This window comes from Salvia splendens, chromosome 7 (genome assembly GCF_004379255.2).
Source record: "Salvia splendens isolate huo1 chromosome 7, SspV2, whole genome shotgun sequence".
NCBI lineage: Eukaryota > Viridiplantae > Streptophyta > Magnoliopsida > Lamiales > Lamiaceae > Salvia > Salvia splendens.
In genome coordinates this window covers 27189184-27213820 of record NC_056038.1, presented here as the reverse complement: position 1 = coordinate 27213820, position 24637 = coordinate 27189184, and the positions used below count along the sequence as shown (strand labels likewise).

At 37.1% G+C, this 24637-nt stretch overlaps 2 protein-coding genes and 1 long non-coding RNA gene across 3 annotated transcripts; 1 reads left to right on the top strand and 2 right to left on the bottom strand.

The window, feature by feature from the left end:
* Positions 1-4708: 4708 nt before the first annotated feature.
* LOC121741211 (cytochrome P450 87A3-like) lies at positions 4709-6724 on the top strand. Its single transcript, XM_042133914.1, has 9 exons — positions 4709-4908; positions 4982-5303; positions 5388-5537; positions 5601-5852; positions 5934-6023; positions 6101-6179; positions 6256-6362; positions 6431-6558; positions 6634-6724. Exons 1-9 carry the CDS (start codon positions 4709-4711, stop codon positions 6722-6724), a joined length of 1419 nt encoding a protein of 472 aa, XP_041989848.1.
* Positions 6725-17512: 10788 nt separating this feature from the next.
* LOC121811340 lies at positions 17513-21953 on the bottom strand. Its single transcript, XR_006052530.1, has 5 exons — positions 21895-21953; positions 21440-21492; positions 21320-21360; positions 18221-18365; positions 17513-17928 (listed from the first exon to the last, which is right to left on the bottom strand). It is a non-coding gene; the product is annotated as an uncharacterized LOC121811340 (long non-coding RNA).
* Positions 21954-22544: 591 nt separating this feature from the next.
* LOC121810652 (phospholipase D gamma 1-like) lies at positions 22545-24004 on the bottom strand. The gene is made up of 2 exons (XM_042211407.1): positions 23905-24004; positions 22545-23276 (listed from the first exon to the last, which is right to left on the bottom strand). The coding sequence occupies exons 1-2, from the start codon at positions 23938-23940 to the stop codon at positions 22545-22547; spliced, it is 768 nt and encodes a 255-aa protein (XP_042067341.1). The 5' UTR covers positions 23941-24004.
* Positions 24005-24637: the final 633 nt, after the last annotated feature.

The following is a 24637-nucleotide window of genomic DNA, read 5'->3' as shown; positions in this document are numbered from 1 at the left end:
TATCAAGTTGAGATTAACAAGATTCATCTCCAATTATTTGAAGACGATGATATGGAAAATATGAAATCCAACTGCGGCCAGTCAAATCCCAATTCCCAAATATTTCAAATTTTGTCCCCTTCGAGAAATTTACCCCAAAAGATTCACGAAAAACTACTCATTTTTCCATATATAGGGGCAAAATTTAAGTATAGTAAACAATTTGCCTTTTTCGGACAAGTGGAAAAGCTCCCAAATTGTTGCATCTTTAACCTATTGACCAGGATCTTTGTCTTAACTTTTCCAACATTCTATTATTTTCTCACCACACAAAAACTAACTACCTTTATCATCAATTATCCCTTCCTCACCAATCACTATCATATATATTATTAAGTCTATGATACTACTTCGATTGCCTTCTTATTTAACAGAAGAAAATATTCATTTGAGACCTAATTATTGATTGTCATCAATTGATTCGCATACTATTTGAAGATTTCATGGTATTTTAGTAATTAATTTTTTCATGAGTAATCATGGAATTGTAAAACCAATCGCTATTTCACTGATTTTTTAAAATTATTTCTCACATAGAACTTCATGTTGAAATTCTCTATAAATAATAAATAATGGATTCAAAAATATATAAGATAGCATTAAAATTAAGTTTAATGATATTATATGATTTATTTAGATATTTACAAATTTGAAAATGATTTTTTATTATTAGATTGCATTCGAAGAACTCCATGATGAAATATAATGTGAATGATAAATAAATTAAATAATACTTTATCCGTCGCACAATAATATGCACTCTTTTCTTTTTAATAAATCTCACAATAATATGCACTTTCTAATTTCGGAAATGTTTTCTCTCTAATGAGGTGTGACTCATTCTGCACTAAAAATACTTAAATTACTTTTCATTCTACATCTTTCTTACTTACCAATTGTATATTAAAACATGTGTTCAACCAAAAATGCATATTATTATAGGACGAAATGAGTATATTTTTTAAAAACAAAAAATAAAACTTTTAAATTGAATTTAATGTACTACAATATTTATAACTTTTAAATTGAATTTATAAGTCTCATTTGAGTTCGGCGCGAGTTTTAAGAAATATAAAGAATGGTGGGTGAGAAAAGATAATGGAATGTTAAACCAATTTTTATATATTAATTTTATACTTTCTCCGTCCCTCAAGAATATGCATACTCTTTCCTTTTTAGTCCGTCCCACAAGAATATGCACTTTCTAATTTTGGAACTATTTTCTCTCTAATGAGGTGAGACTCATTCTCCACTAACAATACTTTAATTACTTTTTCTCTCTATATCTCTCTTACTTTACCAATTTTGCATTAAAACTCGTGCAGAATCTAAAGTGCATATTCTTTGTGGACGGATGGAGTAATAGAATGTGGGTGTAATGAGTTATTGGAAACTGATGTGTACCAACTCGTAATGATAGACGGACTAAAATGATAAACCGAGACTCCTAATAACGAACGGAAGAAGTATTTACATAAATTTATGGATCAAAAAACTTTATATAAAAAATACAAACTATAAAACAAAACAAAAGAAAATTTATGACAATCAATAAATATACTGAACTTTTTGAAACTAAAAACAAACATAGTAGGAAACAACCACAAAAAGAATTTTCTAAAACTAAAAATAAATACAAGAGATTTCATGGTGAGTACACGAAAGGCCAACCACCTGCGCTAGGCATTCCTTGGGGGCCATAGGTCCCGTGATCCCATGTGGACTCGTCACTGACTATCACTCATCATTACATTACAAGAAATTAAGGATTTTATAATTACAAGAATGGATAAAAAAAATATTTCCATTAAAGAGTCCTCTTTCCACAAAAAATATGTAAAATGATGGGATACAAGAAATAAACTATCGGACATAATACAACTCAAAAACAAACAAAAAATAAGTACAAAGATATTGATGTGATCATCGTTCTAGATTTGACACTTCATGACGGATGAACTTGGAATCCAGAGGAAGTCTTGTAACTGTAATTGAATGACACGACAAACGGGATGGAGGAACCGTCTGATAAGTCGTGAGATGGAATGAATAATGCCACAAAAGGAAATCCTAATTGGTCGGAAGAAAAATTGTCATATCCAATTAATATTAATAACTTTTTATCTCCTTATTTGAATTAACTAGGAAAGCATATGAATATAAAATCACAACTTGAGCAATCTACAAGTCATATATGCATCATTCCCCATTTCTTCAAAAGGATTTGTTTCAAATCCTGAATAGATCTTCCTTGTCGTGACCAAAATTCTTCTTCATAATCCAACTCAATAGCTTGTTTTGTTTCGACCCTTTAACCTACAAGTTAAAATACACAACTTTGGCGGTCTAAAGTTATCCCATTTCACATGGACTTGAATCATTTTGGGCAACTTATTATACCACTCTTCTTGGTTCATCCTATTTTTTCCGCTTCATAGCTCTAACACTTGTATTGAGATCAACAAAGTCTTGAAAGACATATAGTAATGTTTTTGTTGGCTCTATGGAAGTATGAATCGTAAATGTTGCAACGTGAGTAAAAGTATCGTTGTAGATGTCAAAATAAGGACTGAAGATTGTACCTCTAGCGTGGATATCGATTCTAAACATAGGATATGTGTACTGAAATTTTAAGAGTCTTCTTCTTCATCATCATTTTCTGATTGTCCATTTGTTTCAACGACTAGTAACTCTTTATTTTATTTTATTTTTGCCTCATAATCCATTTGTTGTCAGTTTTCGTGTTGATGATGTTGCACATACTCTTTAGATCGGCTAATACCACTTTATTTTTCCTTTTTTGACAAGGTAAAACTCAGTGGTACGCATAGATTCATAAATTTTAACTAGACTAAGCCAAAGGGCAGGTTTACAATTACAACCTTTGACAAACCAAAAGTAGTTGATCGATCTAAAGGGTAATTTAGACATTGTACATTAAATCGTTGGGAGTCAAATATGTAACGCCCTTTTGACTGCATCAATAAGTACGACTTCTATTTGAGCAAAGAGCCGCGATTAATTAAGCAAAGAATAAAGGTGCATTAAACTTATGATTAATAAAAATATAATATGGAGTATTCAGGTTTGAATGTCCCTTTACAGTAAAATTAGTGAATGTGCACACGAGTGTAAAGGGGACAATCGCTAGACAAAGTTTATTGATCGATGTGCACTCCTCTCTCTCTAAATAAACCACCCTTAATTCCTGCCTACACAATTTAATTCTACTATTAGTATATATTTAATCGATAGCTTAATTCTATTATAAACAATATTTTATTTTTCACTCCAACTCTCATCTCCAATAAATTCATTCAGTAATGTCTATTATTAATTTTGCAATCCAATCAATTTTGTCAGTCCTTATTCCAAATGTACTCAATCAATAACTTGTATTAGTACCAATTAATATTTCATACTATTACACTCACCCTTTAAAATATATTATGATCTTGTAGTCAAAAGGAAACATAAAACGCCATGATCCACAGTAAACCTACCTATAATTGAGCCCGTGGCTCAAAAGGCTACGAAATTTGACCAAATTGGGATCTTAATTACAGAAATTCTTCTTAACAACCACTTACAAATTCTTGATATGAAAATCTAGAAGACAACGTTGTTTAGTATGAATGCTGATGTTATTAAGATTCAGAATAGGATACGAGACAATATATATGTATGTACAGCTGCATAAGATCTAAGATTAGATCCAAATCCAAATCCAAATCCAAATAAAATACTAACAAATTTTCACCAAAAAAGGTTAAGGGATCGCAAGCTACTAGTTTTGATTCAAATACAAGTTTGACTATATATGTCCAATGGATTAATAAGTGTGTGTTCAAAACTAATTAAGCACTTTAGACTCAACTAGGGGTTCAAAACCAATTAGTTTTGTTAATCGAAAACTAATTATGCACATTTAGATCTAATTAAATCTAATTAGAGTTTGTATCAAGTAGGATTTATTAATCACATTTCGGACGGATAGAAAAGATAATAGTAGCAAATAAGGTGACAACCTTGAGATTCTTTCCATATGCTTGTTTCCTACCAAGTTGGTCAGAAGCATGTATCAGTTACAACCAATAATATTTCTGCTAATTAATAAATAGCAAGTCAAATTTACCCATAACAATATTGTATGATTCAGTATGTTTAATTTTCACCATTTGAGAAGTTCTGAGGTATATACTTGTGTATGATCAAACTTGATGTTGTATGTTTAATGTAACCCATATTGCATTTACCCTGAATCATTTATAGTTTATACTATTTGTGATGCATTATAAGTATGTATATTTATATTATATGTATATTTTGAGGGAGAGAGAGATGTAAGTAATAAGTATCCTTCAAGTGTAAGACTCACCGTCATGATAGCTAGGCTTTGGGGCATATTTTATGAAGGTGTTGACAAAGGATAAGGTGTTTGTGTAGACAAAATGGTTTTGTATTATTTCAGTTATTTAAAACTAGTTCCAGATTCTCTGCCCCCCTTATTTAAGCCACCACCCTTCTCATTTTAATACTATCACATACATAACTTCTCTCCTTCTCTCTCATCTCTTCTTCCTGGAAACTCATACACCCTCATCTTCACCATTCTCTCTCTCCCTCTCTTTCAACAAGAAGAAGAACAACAAGAGGAAGAAAATTTGCAATGTTTCCGCCACTTGTGTATGTGACAATCATATTGATTATAGCCTTACTAAACTGGCTCTACAGCTGGAGAAATCCAAGGTGCAATGGAGTACTCCCACCTGGCTCCATGGGGTGGCCTCTTCTTGGAGAATCCTTCAGCTTCTTTTCCCAAAACACTAGTTTTGGCATTCCTCCTTTTGTCAAGGACAGGATGCAAAGGTAGCCAATCAATCTTGAAGTCATTCATTTATTATTATGAAGTTGTAACTATTTGATAATGCTGGTGAATCAGATATGGACCTGTGTTCAAGACTAGCTTGGTGGGAAGGCCGGTGATAGTCTCGACGGATGCAGATCTCAACTACCTGGTTTTCCAGCAAGAGGGGCAGCTGTTCCAGAGCTGGTATCCAGACACATTCACTGAGATATTTGGGAGGCAGAATGTTGGCTCATTGCATGGATTCATGTACAAGTACCTCAAGAACATGGTGCTCAAGCTCTTCGGCCCCGAGAGCTTGAAGAAGATGCTTCTGGATGTCGAGCAGGCTGCCAACGTGAGCTTGAAGAGATGGTCTACGGAGGGCGTTGTTGATGTCAAGGAAGCAACTGCAAAGGTTGTTGGTGATGAGAAAAAACATCAAAATCAATCAAGCTTAGCTTCAGTCTAACTCATTTTTGTTGCTTTTGATTTTTGGCAGATGATCTTTGACCTCACAGCAAAGAAGCTGATTAGCTATGATTCCGAATCGTCTTCTGAGAATCTGAGGAAAAGCTTTGTAGCTTTCATACAAGGCTTGATCTCATTTCCACTTGACATTCCTGGCACAGCATATCACAAATGCTTAAAGGTATATTTCTGCAGCTACCAGTCTTGATTGTACAGAGTTGTGTTTTGATGTGTGTGTGATCAGGGGAGGAAGCAGGCGATGAGGTTGCTGAAGAGCATGCTGCAGGAGAGGCGGGAGAGGCCGAGGAAAGTGCAAGGCGATTTCTTCGACTATGTGTTGGAGGAGCTGCAGAGGGAGGACACAGTGCTGACAGAGGCCATTGCGTTGGATTTGATGTTTGTGTTGCTTTTCGCTAGCTTTGAGACCACTTCTTTGGCTCTCACTCTTGCTACGAAGCTTCTCTCAGATCATCCTTTGGTTTTGAAGCAAATGAGGGTGAGTGAGTTCATTATTTGATACTACTACAATTCTAGTACCATTATTGCTCTAGCTTATTACTACTTGCTTGCAATGTAGGAGGAGCACGATGCGATTATTAAACAGAAGGGGGATGCAGATTCTGGGCTGACATGGAGTGACTACAAGTCTATGAAATTCACATTTCAGGTGTTTGTGATTTGCCATGGAAATGTTGTGATTGATGTGTTTGAGTTTAGTTAAGAATTTGGAATTTGGAAGTGCAGGTGATCAATGAAACAGTGAGGCTTGCAAATATAGTGCCTGGGATTTTCAGGAAGACATTGAGAGAGACCAAATTTAAAGGTGTGGTGTGTGTGTTGGTCTTACTCTTATATAGTTATATGGATAGTAGTGAAACATGGTGTTTGTAATGGTGTAGGGTATACTATTCCAGCCGGGTGGGCCGTGATGGTATGCCCACCGGCTGTGCACTTGGACCCGAGCAAGTACAAGGACCCCCTCGACTTCAATCCATGGCGGTGGGAGGCAAGTACACATACACAACGCGTGTATTACTTAACCATATATAAATTGTACTAATTCCGAACGTGCAGGGAGTTGACACGAATGGGGCCTCGAAGAACTTCATGGCGTTTGGAGGGGGAATGAGGTTCTGTGTGGGAACGGACTTCACGAAGGTGCAAATGGCCGTGTTTCTACATTGCCTCGTCGCCAAATACAAGTACGAAATCGCATCAAACAACTCTTCTAGAAACCTCGGACTTTATTAGGAACTGATATGTTTTGCGTGCAACAGATGGGATCCAATCAAAGGAGGAAATATTCTACGAACTCCGGGATTGCAGTTTCCAGATGGATTTCACATTCAACTTTCTGAAAGAGATTGAACAAATGTGGAATGGGTTAATTTCTTCTTCTCCTCCAAATGTGAGGAAATTTTGATCCGGAAAAGTGTGGAAGGCTCTTAATACTTTTGTCAGGAAATGGAATGTTAGAGAAATAGGAAGAAAACAAAAGGTTGTTGGACTTAGATATATATAGGATATATTATCTCAGAGTATGTATTAGATGTTCATATTTGTGGAGTATTATATAAGTCTTTGTCGCATATGTATTTTTACCATATATTTGTAATGGAGTAATTTGTTACCGTTTTTGGTACTTTTGTTCAATTTTATTTATTTTTCAAAGTAATAAATATACGTTTACATTGTTGATTAGTGAAACAAAAGAAATTAAGTACAATCATAGGGAAAACAGATAAAAGATTAGCACTTTGAAGTAGGGAGACATGTCATCACCAATGTTTATCTTAAACAATCTTCAGATCTAATATCCCAACTTGTTCTAGATGCCAACGAAAGTGGCAAGGCGTATCATTCAGTTGTGGAAACGATTCCTTAAAGCATTCTCAATGGATGTCCTAGTTGGAGCTCTAGTGATTGCCACATCAGCATGCCCTATCTTTCTGCAATGATAGAGCTCTAGTGAGTGCCCTATCTATTATCTATTTTTCATTTCAATTTTAATATTATTTTTTTTATATTTACACATTATTAAATAGCAAAATTAGACTCTAAATTAAAGAACTAGCAAAAAACATACATTACTTAATTTAAAAAATTACAACGAAAAAACTTAAAAAGAGGTACAATTTCAACGACCACTACGTGTTCAAGCTTCTTCAACCATGTCGTTCATGAGTTGAAGATGAGCTTGTTGGTTGCGCATGGTCTCCTGAGCTTGTAATCTCTCACTCACACCATAGGGTAAACCTCGAACGACCGGTGGGGTTGCATGACCTGCGATCGATTCAGCTTCATCGTCTGTCACGACCACGACTCCCTAGTACTAGTGAGCGTAGCTATTTCGCGACTAAATTGAATTTAATAATCATAAGCTCATCATAAAAGGGAATATTAAATCTCGAAGGCAATTGAGTACAAGGTTGAGTCAAAATCAGAGTATCGGACTTAATACATTGATTCACTAGGACAGTACTTAACTATGCAGCGGAAGGTTCCAAGACGAAGTAATATATATGTAGACATATTAATTCAGCTACCTAGCTACTTATTCATAGATTTCTCCCAGCACCTCGATCACCTTCAACCTGCACGTTAGAAAAATAAACATGCAGGGCTGAGTATTTGATATACCCAGTGGACTTAGTGCCAAAAACAGTTCTTCCTTAGTTGTCAGCCATAGTTGAGTGAACGCGGGGTTTTTACTTTAAAAAGGCCCGAGTCACTAAATACTTTTCATTTCATCAAATTGATTGCGCAATCACATAAACATTATATACCATATTTGATCGTATGTGAACCGGGAATGTTGCCACATTCCACGACGGTCACTGGACCGGCCAACTCGAAAGCTAGCACACAGTCCCATATGTGTACACTAGTCCGAGTAGGGTTTGCGGCCCTACTGGGACCCGAATTCGATTTAACATATTTGGCATAGCCAAAAGATATGAAATCATAACATAAAACGTGGCATGACAACTCATTCAAAATATGTTCACGTTTTCACATAAAATCACGTTTTGAAAGAAAAGCCCACCTTGTTCGCTTAATTCCTTAATTGACAGTCCCTTGACAAGTCTCAATTGACGTGCGACGACGCCCCTTTATAAACAATAAGTATATATAAATTAGGCTTAAGTAACTATTTATTTAGCGTGCATGCATTCCTAAGCGTGTGCTTATTTTTATTTTCCTTTTTCCTAAATCCATAAAAGTCCTTAAGTATTAATTAAATCAAGCAATTTAGTTTAGTTGGGAATTTCTAATTTTCGCGATCATTAGTTAAATCCCGGAATTAAATTTGAACTCCGAAATTAAGTAGCGTCTATCCGTTATTTAAATGGCCTCATTAGGAAGCCTATAACATAATTCGATGTTTTATTTGATAGCTTATTCTATGATTTATTTTTTTATTAGTTCATTCTCAAATTTAATCCTCTTGGATTGAATATAAAATGGGATTCAATTAGTAAGGCCTAACTAATTGCTTGTTGGTCCGGGTATTAAAATGCCCAACCTAAATCAGTGGCCCAAAAATGAATTATTTTAATGGTTCAAATCAACTATAATTTGCAGTCCGAAAGAAATTAGTTCATAGCCCAAATCAATTTAATACAGCGGCCCAAATTAATTTAAATAGTTTAGCCCCAAATTATTTTTTTTAAAGGAAAGGCCCAAATTCTAATTTGGAAGAGAGAGGCCCAAATAAGAAAAATACTCCCCACCGTCGGCTCTCCTCTCTCCAAATCCCTAAATTTAGACGTCTCCAAACCGAACCGGCCCGGATGAACCGGCCCGGAACCGTCGCCGGCGGTTCGAACCGGCACCGGAACCGCCGGAAACCGCCGGGCCGGTTCCGGTTCCTCATTTTATGCAAACCGTAACCGGCGGGTCGGAACCGCCGGTTCCGGCAAAACCGGCGGTTCTGAACCGGCGGTTCGGCGGTTTCCGACACAATTTCAGGCCTACTCCCTAGCCTTTTCACAATTTCAGGGTTAAACCGGCGGTTCCGGGCCTAAACCGGCGGTTTTCCCACCGCAATTTTCAAAATTTGAAAATTCAAACGGTCCGTAAACCGCCGGTTCCACCGAAAACCGGCGGTTTCGGCGTTATTTTTCAAAATTTGATTTTTTTTTTTAATTTTTAATCACAATTTTCCCCTATAAATACCCCCTCCTCTTCATTTCTACTCACCCCATTCTTGTGTTAATAAGAATTTCTCTCTCAATCTCAATTTCTCTATTCTCCATCCTCATTCTCTCAAGTTGTGTACGTTGTTTGCGCTCATAATTTACTCACGTTGTTCTTGTTCACGTTATCATATAGTCATATTCACATAAACACTACTATCTATTCTCTACTTCCAATTTCCATAATATCATGTCTTCATCTCGTCGTGGTGGTGATCGGGGCAAGGGCATTGCTCAAGATCAAAGTGACTCTCGGCGTCGTCGTGCCCCTTCTAGAGCACAAGTTGCGGAGGAGGTGGGAAGGCGAGCCGCTCTTCGATTACAAGTAAGTTCTAAACTTCTAAATTAAATGTTTTACTATGTTAATATGTTATAATAAGTTTTAATATGTTAGTAGTTTTTTAATATGTTTTATTATGTTATATGATATAAGTTTTAATATGTTAGTAAGTTTTAATATGTTTTAATATGTTATATGATAAGTCTTTAATTTGAGAGCACCATTTGGTATACTTGCTCGGAAAAAGATTATGTGCGGACTACCGCCTTTTCTTATATCCTTGTGCAAGATGGCCTATTGTGGAATGCCTCAGCGTGGTCCTTCCTTTGATTTAGACTACCCACCAAGTTCGACCTAGACCCCCCCCCCCCCCCCCCGTCAAACACAGAACTTTGGCTTCTTCCAAGTTGATGACCCCGACACCCAATCCCAATTGGCGGACCTATACGCCTTCAGCAACGGAGGAAGGACGGCACATTCGGTAAGTGAGTTAGATTTATATTTAGACTCACACTTTTCATTCAATGAGGAAGAAGGAGGTCCCGTTCCCCAACAAATCGACGTCCTAGATTGGTGGTCTTCACACGAGAAAGATTTTCCCATCCTTGCATCAATGGACAAGGAGATCTTTTCGGTTCCGGCTTCCACTGTCGCCGTCGAGTCCGCCTTTAGTGTTGGAGGCAACGTCTTGGACGACCGAAGAAGTAGGCTCACCGGACAAAACATGGAAGCCACCATGTTACTTGATGATTGGTGCTCCGCCGAAATTAGAGACCAAGAACCGGATTGGGACAAACTAGTAGTACAACCCGACCAAGACTACTTCCCCGACGAAGAAGAGTAGGCGCCAATACTTCCGATCAAGCCAAATAGGTAAGCAAGGTAAGATAACTACGTGGACTTTGATTCCAAAATGCAATTGAGCATTGAGGATACGTAGGCATCTCAACTTATATTTCAACTTAAATTTTAAATTTAAGTTTAAATTTAAGTTGAGCTCAAGTCCTTTTCCTTTATTTCTTTTTTCTCCCCTTTATTTCGAATATGTAATTTTGTAAATTGTAATGAAGACTTTAAGTCTTTTGTAATTTATAATTTTGAAGTTGTAATTTCTAATTTTTATGTTGTAATTTGTAAATTTTAACTTGTAATTTGTAATTTTAAAGTTGTAATTTGTAATTTTGAAGTTGTAATTTGTATCAATAAAATTACATTTGTACATCGCTTCATTCTAATGTTATTTACGCAAGTTTTTTTACATTTTAAACTTGAATTACAATTTACAAAATGCAAAAAAAAAAAAAAAAAAATCGGATAAACCGCCGAACCGCCGAACCGGCCCGGAACCGGGTAACAACCGACGGTTAGGCCGGTTCAAGTGAACCGGCGGTTCACGGTTCATAAACCGGAACCGTGCGGTCTTCGACGGGCCGGTTCCGGTTCCAACAAATCTTGAACCGGAACCGCCGGTTCCGAATCGTGAACCGGCGGTTCACGAACCGTGGTGACGTCTACCTAAATTCCAAATCCTACACAAATCCTAGACCGCCCTCCTCCCCCTTTCCTCCGGTCGATCGTCGCCTGCCGGACCACCGGAGCGTCGTCGGGCTCGACGCTGCAATGAATGCCTGATCGATCGGGACGACCGATCTTTCGGTCGCACGACTCGGGTTCAGGGGTTTGCAGTGGATGCACGAGGACGCCCGAGCCCGATCTCGTGCGATCGGGCATCCACTGTGGATGCTCTTAGGCCATCCACAATGGGGCGGATGATAGCGTGCCCGATGCATCGGGAGCGCTATCGTCCGCCACTGTGGCTCCGCGAACGACGGACGATGCGTCGTCCGCACCCGACGCTTAGTCCGCGGACGATAGGGCATCGTCCGCCCACTGTGGGCGACGCGGACGATGCAACGCGTTTTAGTTTTTTTTTTTTTTTAAATTCGAAAATTTTGTTATATATATACCCCAGCTTCACTTCTCAAATTTTATTAATCCTTGTGTTTTTTCTAAGTTTGCATTTATATATTTGAAAATATTTAAATTAATTAACAAAATAATAGTAAAATGCTTAGGACGACCCTTAGGGAGCGCCTTAGGGCGCCCCACTGCAGGTGGAAGGGGAGGAGGATTAAATGCTGATATGGCGGTGCATAGGGCGGGCTTTAGGGCGCCCCTTAGAGCGCCCCACTGTGGATGCTCTTAGGGCCAAGAAGAAATGTGAAAAATGGAGCAACATTTTGGTAGGGTGTATATAAAAAAACATGCTTCTAACTATTTTTTTGTGTAATTTTCTTATTTCTAGAGTTAGATCACATGGTTTGTCATTTATTATTAGGGTTACTGGCGTATGAAATATTGTTTTTTTATCACGGTCTTCAAAGTTGATCAATAATATCATATATCAACTCATGCAAAGCTATGATACAATTTTATACTAACAACAATAGTCCTCGCATACTAATAACCACTAACCAAAATGTCATGATTATTAGAGCGTCCACTATAATGTGGACGCGGCTATAGCGGGGCGGGGCGGAAGCGGGGCGGCTTATAGTGGGAAGGGTGTCCGCCGCGGGGGTGGACGCGGCGGGTGGGGGGAGGGGCGGCGGACGCGGCGGGGGGGCTATAGCCGCGCCTATAGGCGCGGCGCCTATAGTGGCACGAAGATAAAGCCGCGGCGGTTGCATGTGAATTTAAATTTTTTTTTACACTTCAATTCACCTATAAATACACCCCACTCCATTCATTATTTTCACACCATTCAAACACAACATCTATACAAATTTCTCTCATTACAATTTGGGGTAGGAAATGAACAATTTGTGGAGAGACAACTGGAATGCTCTGATTCAACAGGTGCAACACCAGGCGGCCCAGGAGGTAGCGGCCCGTTTGGCGGAGGATGCGGAGGATCCGATCCCTCGCACCATTACTCATCGGCGGACAATCCCACGAGATCACGTCGGTGCTCACCAACGTTTAATGGATGATTACTTCGAGGATAACCCCCGTTATCCACCCGAGATATTCCGCCGGAGATTCAGGATGTCGCAGCGGCTGTTCAACTATATAGCGACGAATTTGGCGGAGCGTTACCGGTGCTTCACCCTCCGGCGTGATGCGGCTGGCCGGATCGGGCTGTCCACACAACAGAAGTGCACCGTTGCAATCCGACAGCTTGCCTACGCTGGACCAGCGGACATGTTCGATGAATACCTACAGATGGGTGAGACGACTAGCCTCACGGTGCTTAGGCAGTTCTGTAAGGGGATCCGGGAAATTTTCGGTGGGGAGTTTCTACGGAAGCCCAACCCGGATGAGTGTCAGCTCCTACTTGATATGCACGGGTCGGTGCACGGCTTCCCAGGAATGTTAGGAAGCATCGATTGCATGCATTGGGAGTGGAGGAACTGCCCCGTGGCATGGAAAGGCCAGTTCACTACTGGATTCAAAAGCAAACATCCAACGATGATACTGGAAGCCGTTGCGGACTACCGTCTGAAGATCTGGCATACGTATTTCGGCGTGGCAGGTTCGAACAACGACATCAATGTTCTTCAGTCGTCGCCTCTCTTCAACGAGGAGTGCCGGGGGGAGGGGCCAGAAATCAGCTTCGTAGCCAACGGTACGCAGTACAGTAGGGGATACTATTTGGCAGATGGAATATATCCGCGGTGGCCCGTATTCGTGAAGACTGTCCGCCAACCGGTAGGACCGAAGAAATAATATTTTGCGCGCAAACAAGAGAGTGCTAGGAAGGACGTTGAGCGGGCTTTTGGTGTCCTCCAATCGCGGTGGGCTATTATACGGTGTCCGGCACGAGTTTGGCACGAAGATGATGTCGCGAATATTATGTTAGCATGTATCATATTGCATAATATGATAATAGAAGATGAAGGATTTGCGGTAGAGCGATGGGCGCCGGAAGAGGGTGCAAGTACAAGTCACGGTGTCGCGTCCGCGCCGATCCAGATGGGCGTACCACGGAGCAATGAATATTTGATCCAACGCTTCGCTGATATGCGCAGGACCACATCACATAACACACTGCAGGCCGATTTGATTGAAGAAGTGTGGGCACGTAGGGGAGGTAGTGGCGTTGTGTAAACTTGGTAGTGATTTGTACTAGATTCAATGTAGTGTGTGATTTTAATTTTTATTTAGTGTATAATTCTAATTTTAATTTTAATTTGTATTTTATTTTTATTTTTATTTTTATTTTTAATTCGTATAGTCGGCTTCTTCTAATCCACTAAGAGCCCGATAAATTTGTTCATAATTACTTGAAATATTATAAAATGAAAGTTGATTATAAAATTTGGGGGCTATTGGAGGTGTCCACTATAGTGGCGGACACAAAATTTTGGGGCTATGGACAATAAAATTGGGGCTATGGACAAAAACTGGGGCGGGCTATTGGGCGTGTCCGCCTTATAGTGGACACCCTTAGAATGTGAAAATTTCTGACGTTGACAAGTTAAAGTAACATATGACTAATATTGTATTCTTAATGCTACTTGTATAAATTTAGAAATAAATCGTCATCGAACTTGTACTTGTTATCTCAATGTGAACCATTCAGTGATATATCAACTCTAGTGTCATGAGTACTCATCCAAGATAGAAGTCACATCGAATCGACACTAGCAACCATTCGTGATATATTATCTCCATTTATCCAGGTTAACAATATTTTAAACTTACTTCTACAAGGTACCAACACAAAGATCGCATGTAATCATGAACCTACCAATCAGTCTACAATGTAAAAAATGATGTTTGTTATCATTTTTCATGAACGTAATCAACAAATATTAATAAACAAAAAATCATGTGATAAATAAATTTTTCCTAGTTTTGCATTTGAAGCTTGCAAATCTAAACAAATTCACGAATAAAGATCTATTTAGATGATTATACAATTAAATCTAATTCATGAATATAAACATGTTGCATGCACAAACGTAGTTAAATCACATTAATAATTAAATAATAATATGTGATTACTACAAATTAGTAACATACCAGTTAATTGTTGAAAGAATTAAAGATTGTTCGCTACGTCTCCACAAAACGTCTATGTACTCTATTGCAGATTTCTGATCGGTTTTCCGAACTCTTTATTTGATGTCTGTGAGCAAATCTTATCAAATAATGTACGAACTTGACTAGAAATGAGATAGAAATTTAACTATAGAGAATGAGCAAAAGAGCGGGAGAGAAATTCTATTTAGAAAATAAATCAAAAATTTTGAATTCCCTTGATATGGAATTTTTATAATTCTATTTTTGAAAGCTAGGGTTTCAGTTATCTTCTCTCTCATGTCTAGTCTTCTTTATACAGAGTTATGATGGTCAAATTAGGAATCTATGAATGTTGGACTAAGGCACACTTCTTGGCTCTCTCTAAATAAACTAAGCTACAATATAATTAATTAGTATAGTTAAATAACATTGACTCCTAGTCTAATCTCAATTTCGAGTAATCCGGGATTCTTCTTTAACTTAATTATTTTTCGCGTTTAAAATAGAAATATTCATTAATTAATTTAAGTCTAAGTCTGTTACTGAGTCTAATTAATCAACTTTTTTTCTCCAAAAGTGATCTAGTTCAGAAACATTATTTATTATTCGTGGAATAAATTTCAACTACTCAAATCTCTTAATAATAAAACTTTTTGAGAACACCTCTAGGGAAATTATCAAAATGGATTCTCCCCTTATACGATTCAATGCAATAACAATCCTAGCAATGCTCAAGGTTGTATGCAAGAAATAAGAAATTATAATATCTGAAACCTCGTCTTTCAATGCATAGTCAAGAAAGACTTATCTCACTGTTAGATCCATTTAGTGTTATATCATACTAGTGTCGTTAGTTGGTTTCGGTAAGGAAACTTTCAAACTGACACTGCAACCTTTCGTAATAGATAGTCAAAACCTATCTAGGTTTATGAGGAACATTTCCACAACTCCGTTTACAATGCAGAAGACTTAGACTCGTTTGCTTTTATACATTAAATGTTTGTAAAACATAGCATAAATGAATAAGCAAATCACAATGTAAAAACATTCCTTCTCATTAATAGGTATAAATGGATGAAGAGTTTTACATATACAAACATATATATAGATTTTTAATGTACTGATTTCCTGTCATAAAATTATACTGATTTTTTAATACCCCCTATGTTCTTCATTACATGTTACTAGTTTTCTTTTTGGTCCGCCCGCTAATACTTATCACATTTAATTTTTACTACTTTTGGTAATTGACCTCTTATTCTACTAACTCATTTCACTAAAATTTATTATAAAACTAATACTCCATCTGTCCACCAAATATTGTCCACATTTGACTCGGTGCAGATTTTAAGAAATGTCAAAAAAGAGAGTTGAAAGAAGTTAGTGGAATGTGAGTTCCACTTTCATACTTTACTATCTCTTTATCTCTCATACCTTATGTTTTCTCTTACGTTATTCTTTCCACTTGACTCAATAGATATCTTTTTCTTAAATCTCGTGCCAAAAAGAAAACAATCACGAGTCCCCAAAGAATATATACTCCCTCCATCCCCAAAGAATATGCACTTTGAGGACGGCACGAGTTTTAATGCAAAATTGGTAATGTAAGAGAGAGGTAGAGAGAAAAATAATTTAAGTATTATTAATGGGGAATGAGTCCCACCTCATTAGATAGTTTCCAAAATTGAAAAGTGCATATTCTTATGGGATGAACTAAAAAGGAAAGAATGCATATTCTTTTGGGACGGAGGGAGTAATATATATAAATATATTCGGTATTCATAGTATGTCATTTTTACCATATATATATAGATATGATATGCTTTGGTACATTGTGAACCACGGTACATAGAAATTTTGATATCCCGCAGTATACCGTGATAAATGAAATTTTGTACCGTTACCAAAAAATTACGATATACAGATAAATTTGCTACTTTTTGTATTTTTTCAGTATTATAAATCTATATATCAGTATTTCGATATTTTCGTCACTCCTAGTGTTTGAATACATTCTTATATTTCGATATTTTTCGCTACCCCTAGTATTTGAATACATCACTTTTATATACCTTATAATTAGTATATTGATATAAACTTTATAAATTAGTATATACTCCCTCCGTCCGATTAAATATTAAACATTTGGGAATCGACATGAGATTTTATGTAGTGTTGTTTTTTGAATCAATGAAGAGAGAATAAAGTAAGAGATGAAAAAGCAGAGCGAGAGAGAGTTATTTTTAATGAGGTAATCCAAAAAAGAAAAAGATTCATTTTTAATGGGATTTCTAAGTATACATTTATGATATTTATTTATTTGCTTATAGTATACCAGAGCGGTTAAATTGTAAACTGATCAGTCCAACTTTTAATACATTAATTTCTAATATTGAGTTCAGCTTGTAAGCTAAAGACCTTAAAATACCCCAAAAAAACAGTAAGAACTCAGTCTTTAAAAGTTCAGTATTATACAATTTAAACTTGACTTGGTATAATAGTGGACAAAAGACCCAAATATTTCAGAAAATGATAAACCAACATCTTTCTCAATCCATAAACTAATAAGCGACCACTTAAAAGTAAATCCATCAAGATTCAATTTCATTATAAAATACTAGCTGCCAAGTAGAACAATACCATAAGAAATAGCAATAATAGAGTATCATTTCTTCCCAAAATTATAATAAGACAATTATTGGCAACAGCATCCAGCCAAATAAAACAAAATATCAGCATCTGATTACAGAAATTTACTCTATCCTGCAATGCACCATAACTAAGATCATGTCGTGCTCGACTGCTCGGAGAGGTGACATGGCAACACCATTCTCTACCTCCGGCTCAGGTAAAGAGACAATTACAAAATTTCAAAACAGAAAGACAAATGCTGTTTCCGGGTTAATCAGAAAAGGGGATGTGTAATTCAAGTTACAACATATAGCAATTGGCGTATTTAATTCTAAGAAGGATTAGACAACTACGGAGGCGGGAGAATAATTATGCTATTGCTGCGGCAGCACGGGTCTTTTCTCAACCATTTCATATTGCAGGACGAAGTTATCCTGCAAAAGGAGGAACATCCACTCATTCCTCAACCTACATAAAACATCTATGGCTAATACATATACTGCCACTGTCCATAAAAAATAATCATATTTTTTCGATTTAATCTTTCTATTCATGGTAAGTTTTTTTCTATCTGATGAGGCGGGTTTCAAATTCCACTAACAAAATTCAACCACTTTTTCTCTATATATATCTCTGATTTTACCAATTTGACATTGAAACTCGAGTCATCCACTGCAAGACTATTTTTAGTAGTATATTTTAAATCAGGTAGTACAAAGTACAAACCTTTCTCACTGTTTGCCATCCATTGGGTTCAAAACAGAAGTAGCAACCCCTCTCATAACTGTTTGTCTTGACAAGAGGTTCCATATTCTTCACCCTCGTAAACCAAAACCTCAGATCTTTGTGGTAAAACCAACCTCTGTTGTAACTGCAACAAAATGTTCAAATATATTGGCTATGATATGATTCTTTAACAATATATAAACTGAAATATGTACTTATTCTGACACGATGTATATGGTTGCACTTATGGAATTCAAAAAAGGAATTAGCAAAAGTGAATGATTGCTACATTATTCATCTAGTTAATATTACCAACACACAGACTTTCAATAGTTTTTATTGTTTCTACAAGGAAAAAGGCCTTCTAAGAAATCCATGCCACTCATTGGTATGACTTGCCAGTTTTCCATGGCCAAGATAATGCAACTTTGACACATATTTATGACCCTGTCCATACTGCATTAGGTACCAAAATGCTGCAATTTAAATGTCGTGACAATTTTTGGAATTTCTTAAAAGTTCGACAATATCATATAGTGTTCCTTCAAAATTTGAAGACAGAAAATTTAAAATCCAACACTAGTGTCAAGGAAAATAATGCAACAATCAAAAGAAATTAAACATAAAACACGATACAACTTCATGGCTATAGTGTCAACTGTTTCAAAGGGGCTAATTTGCTCCATATTTTACTGTTTAGGGGGGTCGTAGGATAGGACAAAAAACACAATGTTTTCAGTGTCAAGCCAACGAAATGGTTCAGGGAATGGCAACGGCGGGTGAAATATACCTAAGGCAATCTAGAGCATGGATAAGATGGTAAAGAGAAAATACTAGCAATCAAGGTCTCTCAACTAAGTACAGAGTCCATTCAACTAAGCGTGTCATCCTGTGACTTCACATCACTTAAATTCTAGTGCTAAGGGATGTATTGAATCTCATTAATTTACGTGTCCTACATATGTTATGAAACCACTGTTCCAACCCAATCTCTTTCTTCACAAGGGTGTAGAGGTAGCAAACTTGCCCATCCCATAACACAATATTTTCTTATTGTTTATATGTAGGAAAGGCAATTCATATTTATATACAAGTAGGTAAGCTATAGCTAGTAGTGTTCAACAAACTATATTTATCACTCCCTGCATGATTCTCATCTGTCATCATGTCATGTACAACAACATGGGGGGTTCACCTTTAAGGTGATGCATGCAATGAACTCATTTATTATGGAACTTGTGAAAAAATTATTATGAAGATGAACTAGTATAGATATGGAATGCTTGGTAGGAGTTTAGGAAATGCATTATTGATAAGGCTAATTTCATGCATAGGTCTAGGGGATAAATTCGTGAATTTGCTGGGTCTAACACATGTCTTAAGCCAGGTGTATAGAAGAAATTCGCCAGGGTCCAGGAAAAGAAGGAGGGCAATCACACGCCCGAGGAGGAAACTAGCGAATAAGTGAACATTGTGAAAGAAATTGCAAGACGAAGTAAATCTCAGAACTGAAGGCTAGAATGGAGATTTCTACGAAGGTTCTAGAAGATTATGTCCGTGTCTATAAAAGGAAGGATGCATGCATTCTGGAGGGATCTTCTCAGGTGGAGACCTCACTAACAGTCTGCAAGCTAGTTCACTTTTCTATACACTTGGGTTTTCTTCGAGGAAAATCAGTGGGGGTTTAGCACTGGGTTCACTTTCTGCTTTCTCGTATTTTCAAGCTGTGGGTGTAACACGTCCATTGTTTGAGGGCGAAGAAGAAAACAAGTTCCCGGTTTAATTTCTCGCATTTGTAGTTCCCACCGAGCTTCGCTGTTCCGAAGCCTCGGCATTCTGTTTTATCGACTATTCCCGTGTTTTATGCAAGTTTAATTTTCTGTTATGTCGATAATGTTGATTTCTGTTTTTGCCGTTGTGATTTTCTGGAGTTTGACCTAGCTTACTTGTTTTGGATACGTTTCGCAATTGTTTACGGAAACTGAGCAGAGTAATGGCTGGATCGGAGTGATCGGAGCTTTGTTGGTGAATGAATCGGAGGTTTGAATTTAGTTTGTAGCTTGATTGTGGAAACGTTTAAATTCGGAGTTGATATCGGCCAGTAGATCTGTTAGATCGGAAGTTATGGAGTGGAATCTAGTTGTTGTTGGTTTCGGATTGCTTGGATCCAAAGTGGATTAAGCGTTCGACGTGAGATCTGAGCAGAGTTGGTTATTTTGATGCCTAGTCTTCGAGTTTTCATTTCGCTTCGTCTAGTATATGTAGATCTGCGTTATTTCCGGCTTGTCGTAAGTGTTCCGACGACCAAACTTTTACATTCTGTTCGAATTTGGGTATGTGCTCTGTTTACTCCATCTTCGTGTTTAATCCGTTTTGAAGAAAAGCATGTCGTTGTTAGTTATTTTCTCAGTCAGTTATTTGCAGCTTTTCTGCCGTACTCGCTATTTCTGGGTCATGGTCCCCACTGTTAGTTGTTCCCTGTCTTAGCTAAATTAGGTAGTCGTTTACACGGTCTAGGAAGTGAATTTAATATATCGAAGTCTTGATGATGTTTGGTCTCAGCATGTTTACAGCTTTCTAGGTCTAGTGTTTACATTTCCTGCCTAGGTCTACTAGTAGTTATATCTCAACCCTGTTTTGCGTGGCAGCAGCCGCCTTTGTCAAGAATCTCTAAATGCTTTCTTACGTATCCATCTTCGTGGGATCGACCCCTGCCTTCTCTATACTAATCCATAGTATTCGGGTTGAGGGATCTTTGAAGGGGAAGGTTAGTGTGTACAACGACAGAGTTATTCCGTGTTCCCTTGAGTTCCTAGACCAAGTGATCTAGTGGATTCATAGGTCTTGGTATCTCGACCCAGCGTCGTAGCACATCGCATTTTTACTGAAAACACACTCGCTCCTCTACATTAACTTCCTGCACTTCAATTATCATATGCTTTAGCATCTTTTGTTATATGTGGCATCACGAACAAGCATTAAATCAACTAAACTTTCATATTATCTTTTGCACGAGGGAAGTTCACTTCTTAGTTCATGTGTTATACGTGAGAGGAAGCTGGAACAAGAAACAAAGAATTAGGAACAGAGAAAACTTACAGTTCGTTTGCTGCAAAAGTTGTGCCTCATCTTTGGGCATGCTATAACAGGAAATAGAATCACATAATTAGTATGATCATTACCAACTATAAAATTTTCGAGAAACTGATAACAACGTACCTGTAAAAGATGTAGAATAGTGTTTCTGGACGGAATCTTGCAAAATAGGTTTGCTGCAAATTCAAATAAAAATAAAACACTCTTAAAGGGCATACATTGATATTCTTCTGCAAAAGCAAAAAAAGAGAAATAAAAAAGAGCAGGGCAATCTTGTTTTTGGCGGTGGATTAACATGTTTAGCATAATAAAACTAAGTATTATTGCATACTGAAGCTAAAACAAACACCCTCTGTCACACTCAAGATGTCCACATTCTTGAGTGGCACGGGATTTTAGGAGGAATTGTTAGCTAAAATAAGTAGAGAGAAAAAAGGTAGTTGAATATTTTAATGATGAGAGAGAGAGAGAGTGATTTATTTCCAAATATAGAAAGTGGACATCTAGAGTGGACAAACTAAAAAGGAAAGGTGGACATCTTGAATGGGACGGATGGAGTACTAACATAGTAATCTCACCTTTAAAGGAGGTGTCTGTTTGGCATAATAGCACTCAGGTACACTGAACTCCGGTTCTCTCCTCTGACAGGCTCATCAGACCAGGGAGATGAAAACTTCTTGTGAAGAGTCTCGGATGAATTCAAGTTTAAACCTAGGGTCGTCAGATCAAGTCCCAGAGCAAGAGTGGCCAAAGTTGGATTTACCTTTTTTACGATACTTATTAGACCAAGCATCCCATATTGATCCGGTATATTTGGGATCCCGGTGTGGCTTTTATGTCTTTATCTCTAAATGGACTTATGAAACGAGATTGGGACTGCTGGAACTGCTGATACTGCTGCACAAGATGATCATAAGATCCAAAGCAATTAGAAGTCCCAAAGCAATGACTGTCAGGCCTATTATATGGGCCTTGGAAAATGATGAATGATAAAATAAGAAAAGCATAACCCTTCACAAAACAAATGGAGGGAAATAACAAAGTGTATGATGAGAAAACTAGTAATAAAAAAATATTTAGTAAATAAAAAATATTTCCAGTAATAACAAACATAGCTGTCCCCTTACCTCAGGACCATGAAAATTACAAGGAGGTAAATAAAAAATGTGTGATGATAAAAACCAGTAATCTTTTTTTTAAAAAAAAAGCATTTAAGTCAAAAATTTTTTCAGTATACAGACCATCCTGTGATATAAACTAGCCAGCGAGCTTTAGATATTGCATCATATATATCACGCCAACAACTACCATTTTTATACGTCGTTCCATCACTCAACACCACATCTGAAAGTGCGCCATTATGCACATGAGCATCTTGGTACAGTGTGACAGTTCCACCTATCCTAAGAGGAAAATAGGTACCGGCCACACCTTCATTCTTAAGGTCTGATCCCACTCCATCTTGATAAATTGACATATTCTCCATTGGTATATACTTAATCCATAAGCTCAAAGTAGCCCCCTTGTTACACGGCTTCCCGTTTGCACCGATGATTGGATAAGTTCCACTCATTCTAGTCCCTGAGGTTAACTGCTCCATAGGGATCCCAACAGCCCCTATGATCTCAGATCCCAGGAAATCGTTGTCTTTAACAATAAACTGCACCTCTGTACCATAATGTGCTACTGGGACATTAAAATGTTGGTCCCAAACGGGATTTTCATCATCTCTAATCACGAAAGTCCTACAAATTACAGCACCAGATATTGCAATTGTGACATAAGGGTCACTTGTTTGTATTTTCCCAGACAAAGTCCCTATCATATCACCTATGCTGTTGTTCACTAAATCCATATTAGGAAGATTCTTGGCTCCCTCCACACAAATCTCCAAATTCCCATGCAACAAAAGCATCCTCAACGACGTCGTTGATGTCTTGAATGGGACAATCTGCACTCCCTGGCAATGGTGTGAGCCATCACCCATTGAACCAGAATAGGTCAAGTGAGCCATGTTGGCCATTGTTCTCTACTTCAATAGTCCAACGCCTAAAAAGACTATGACTTCATATCCCAAAATACACTAAACGAAGAGGGCCTTTTTCTAACAGCCATAAAACTCAAATCATGATTCAATCATTTGGGTTCAATAACTTCACACAAACTATCTGCTGATCACTCCCTACTTAATTCTCAAATCCCCAACATAAATATAATCATATATTTATATTCAAGGTGAAAATGACACTTTCTGCTACAGGCAGTTAAGAAACCCATAATAATCCTTCAAATGAATAAAAATAAGAAATTGCAACTCTCCAATTAAACATAATTGGCAACAAATCAAATCCAAATAAATGCAACTCAAGAAAATGTAATGGTGGAAGGTATGGTGCTGAATCTTTTCATTTAAAGTCAAGGAAAACTATGCATTCCATGGTAAAGAACAAAAATTCAGAATACGTGTATAGGAATTGACATTTCTAAAAAAATGCCTAAACTCAATCGTGGACAAATGGAAATGAAAATTAGATTCTTGATCGAGAAAAAGGGTATTAGAGTATGCAGAAAAGGTTGTTCAAATTTACGTATTTTGACATGGGAGAAGAGGATGATTGATACATTTTGCCCACGAGAAGAAGTTCTGAAAGCTTCTGAGGTGATGATGGGAGGACCGTTGTAAGCGGAATTTATTCAATCGCATTGGGATATATTGATAGTATAAAATCATTTGGTCAATTTGTAACTTGAAAATCATGAAATCATTCGCACGTTTTGGATGAAAAATATCAAAAAGAGTATTATTTGATAAATAATTGTAACTAAATTTAAATTTCAATGTTTTCTTAATCGAAGTGCTTGTATTGCTAACTTTTTAATTTGCTGACTATGTTAACTCATCAATAAAATATCAACACATAATGTCAACACAATATATTGAAATGTCAACAAATGTTTGTGTTGACTTTTAATGTCATCGTGTTGATATTTTTAATACACTGCGTTGATAAGTTAGCAGAGTTAGCAACTTACAAAAATTAGCAACTGATCACACCCTTTTTAACCAAATATAAAAAGGTATATTGGCACCTAATATCATGTAACTTTCAAAAAGTTGGGTTTCCCCACGAACTTTGAAATTGACAAATAATATCACGAACTTTACCCCGAATTTGTTATTTTCCACCAATGAAAAAATTTCGGCTATATTAATAGATTGAAGAACAAATTTGGAGGGTGTGCTTCAAGAAAAACTATTCTCAAAGATTGAAAATCTTGAAACTCACAAGTTGTTGTCGAGAAATTACGAAAAAAATGATT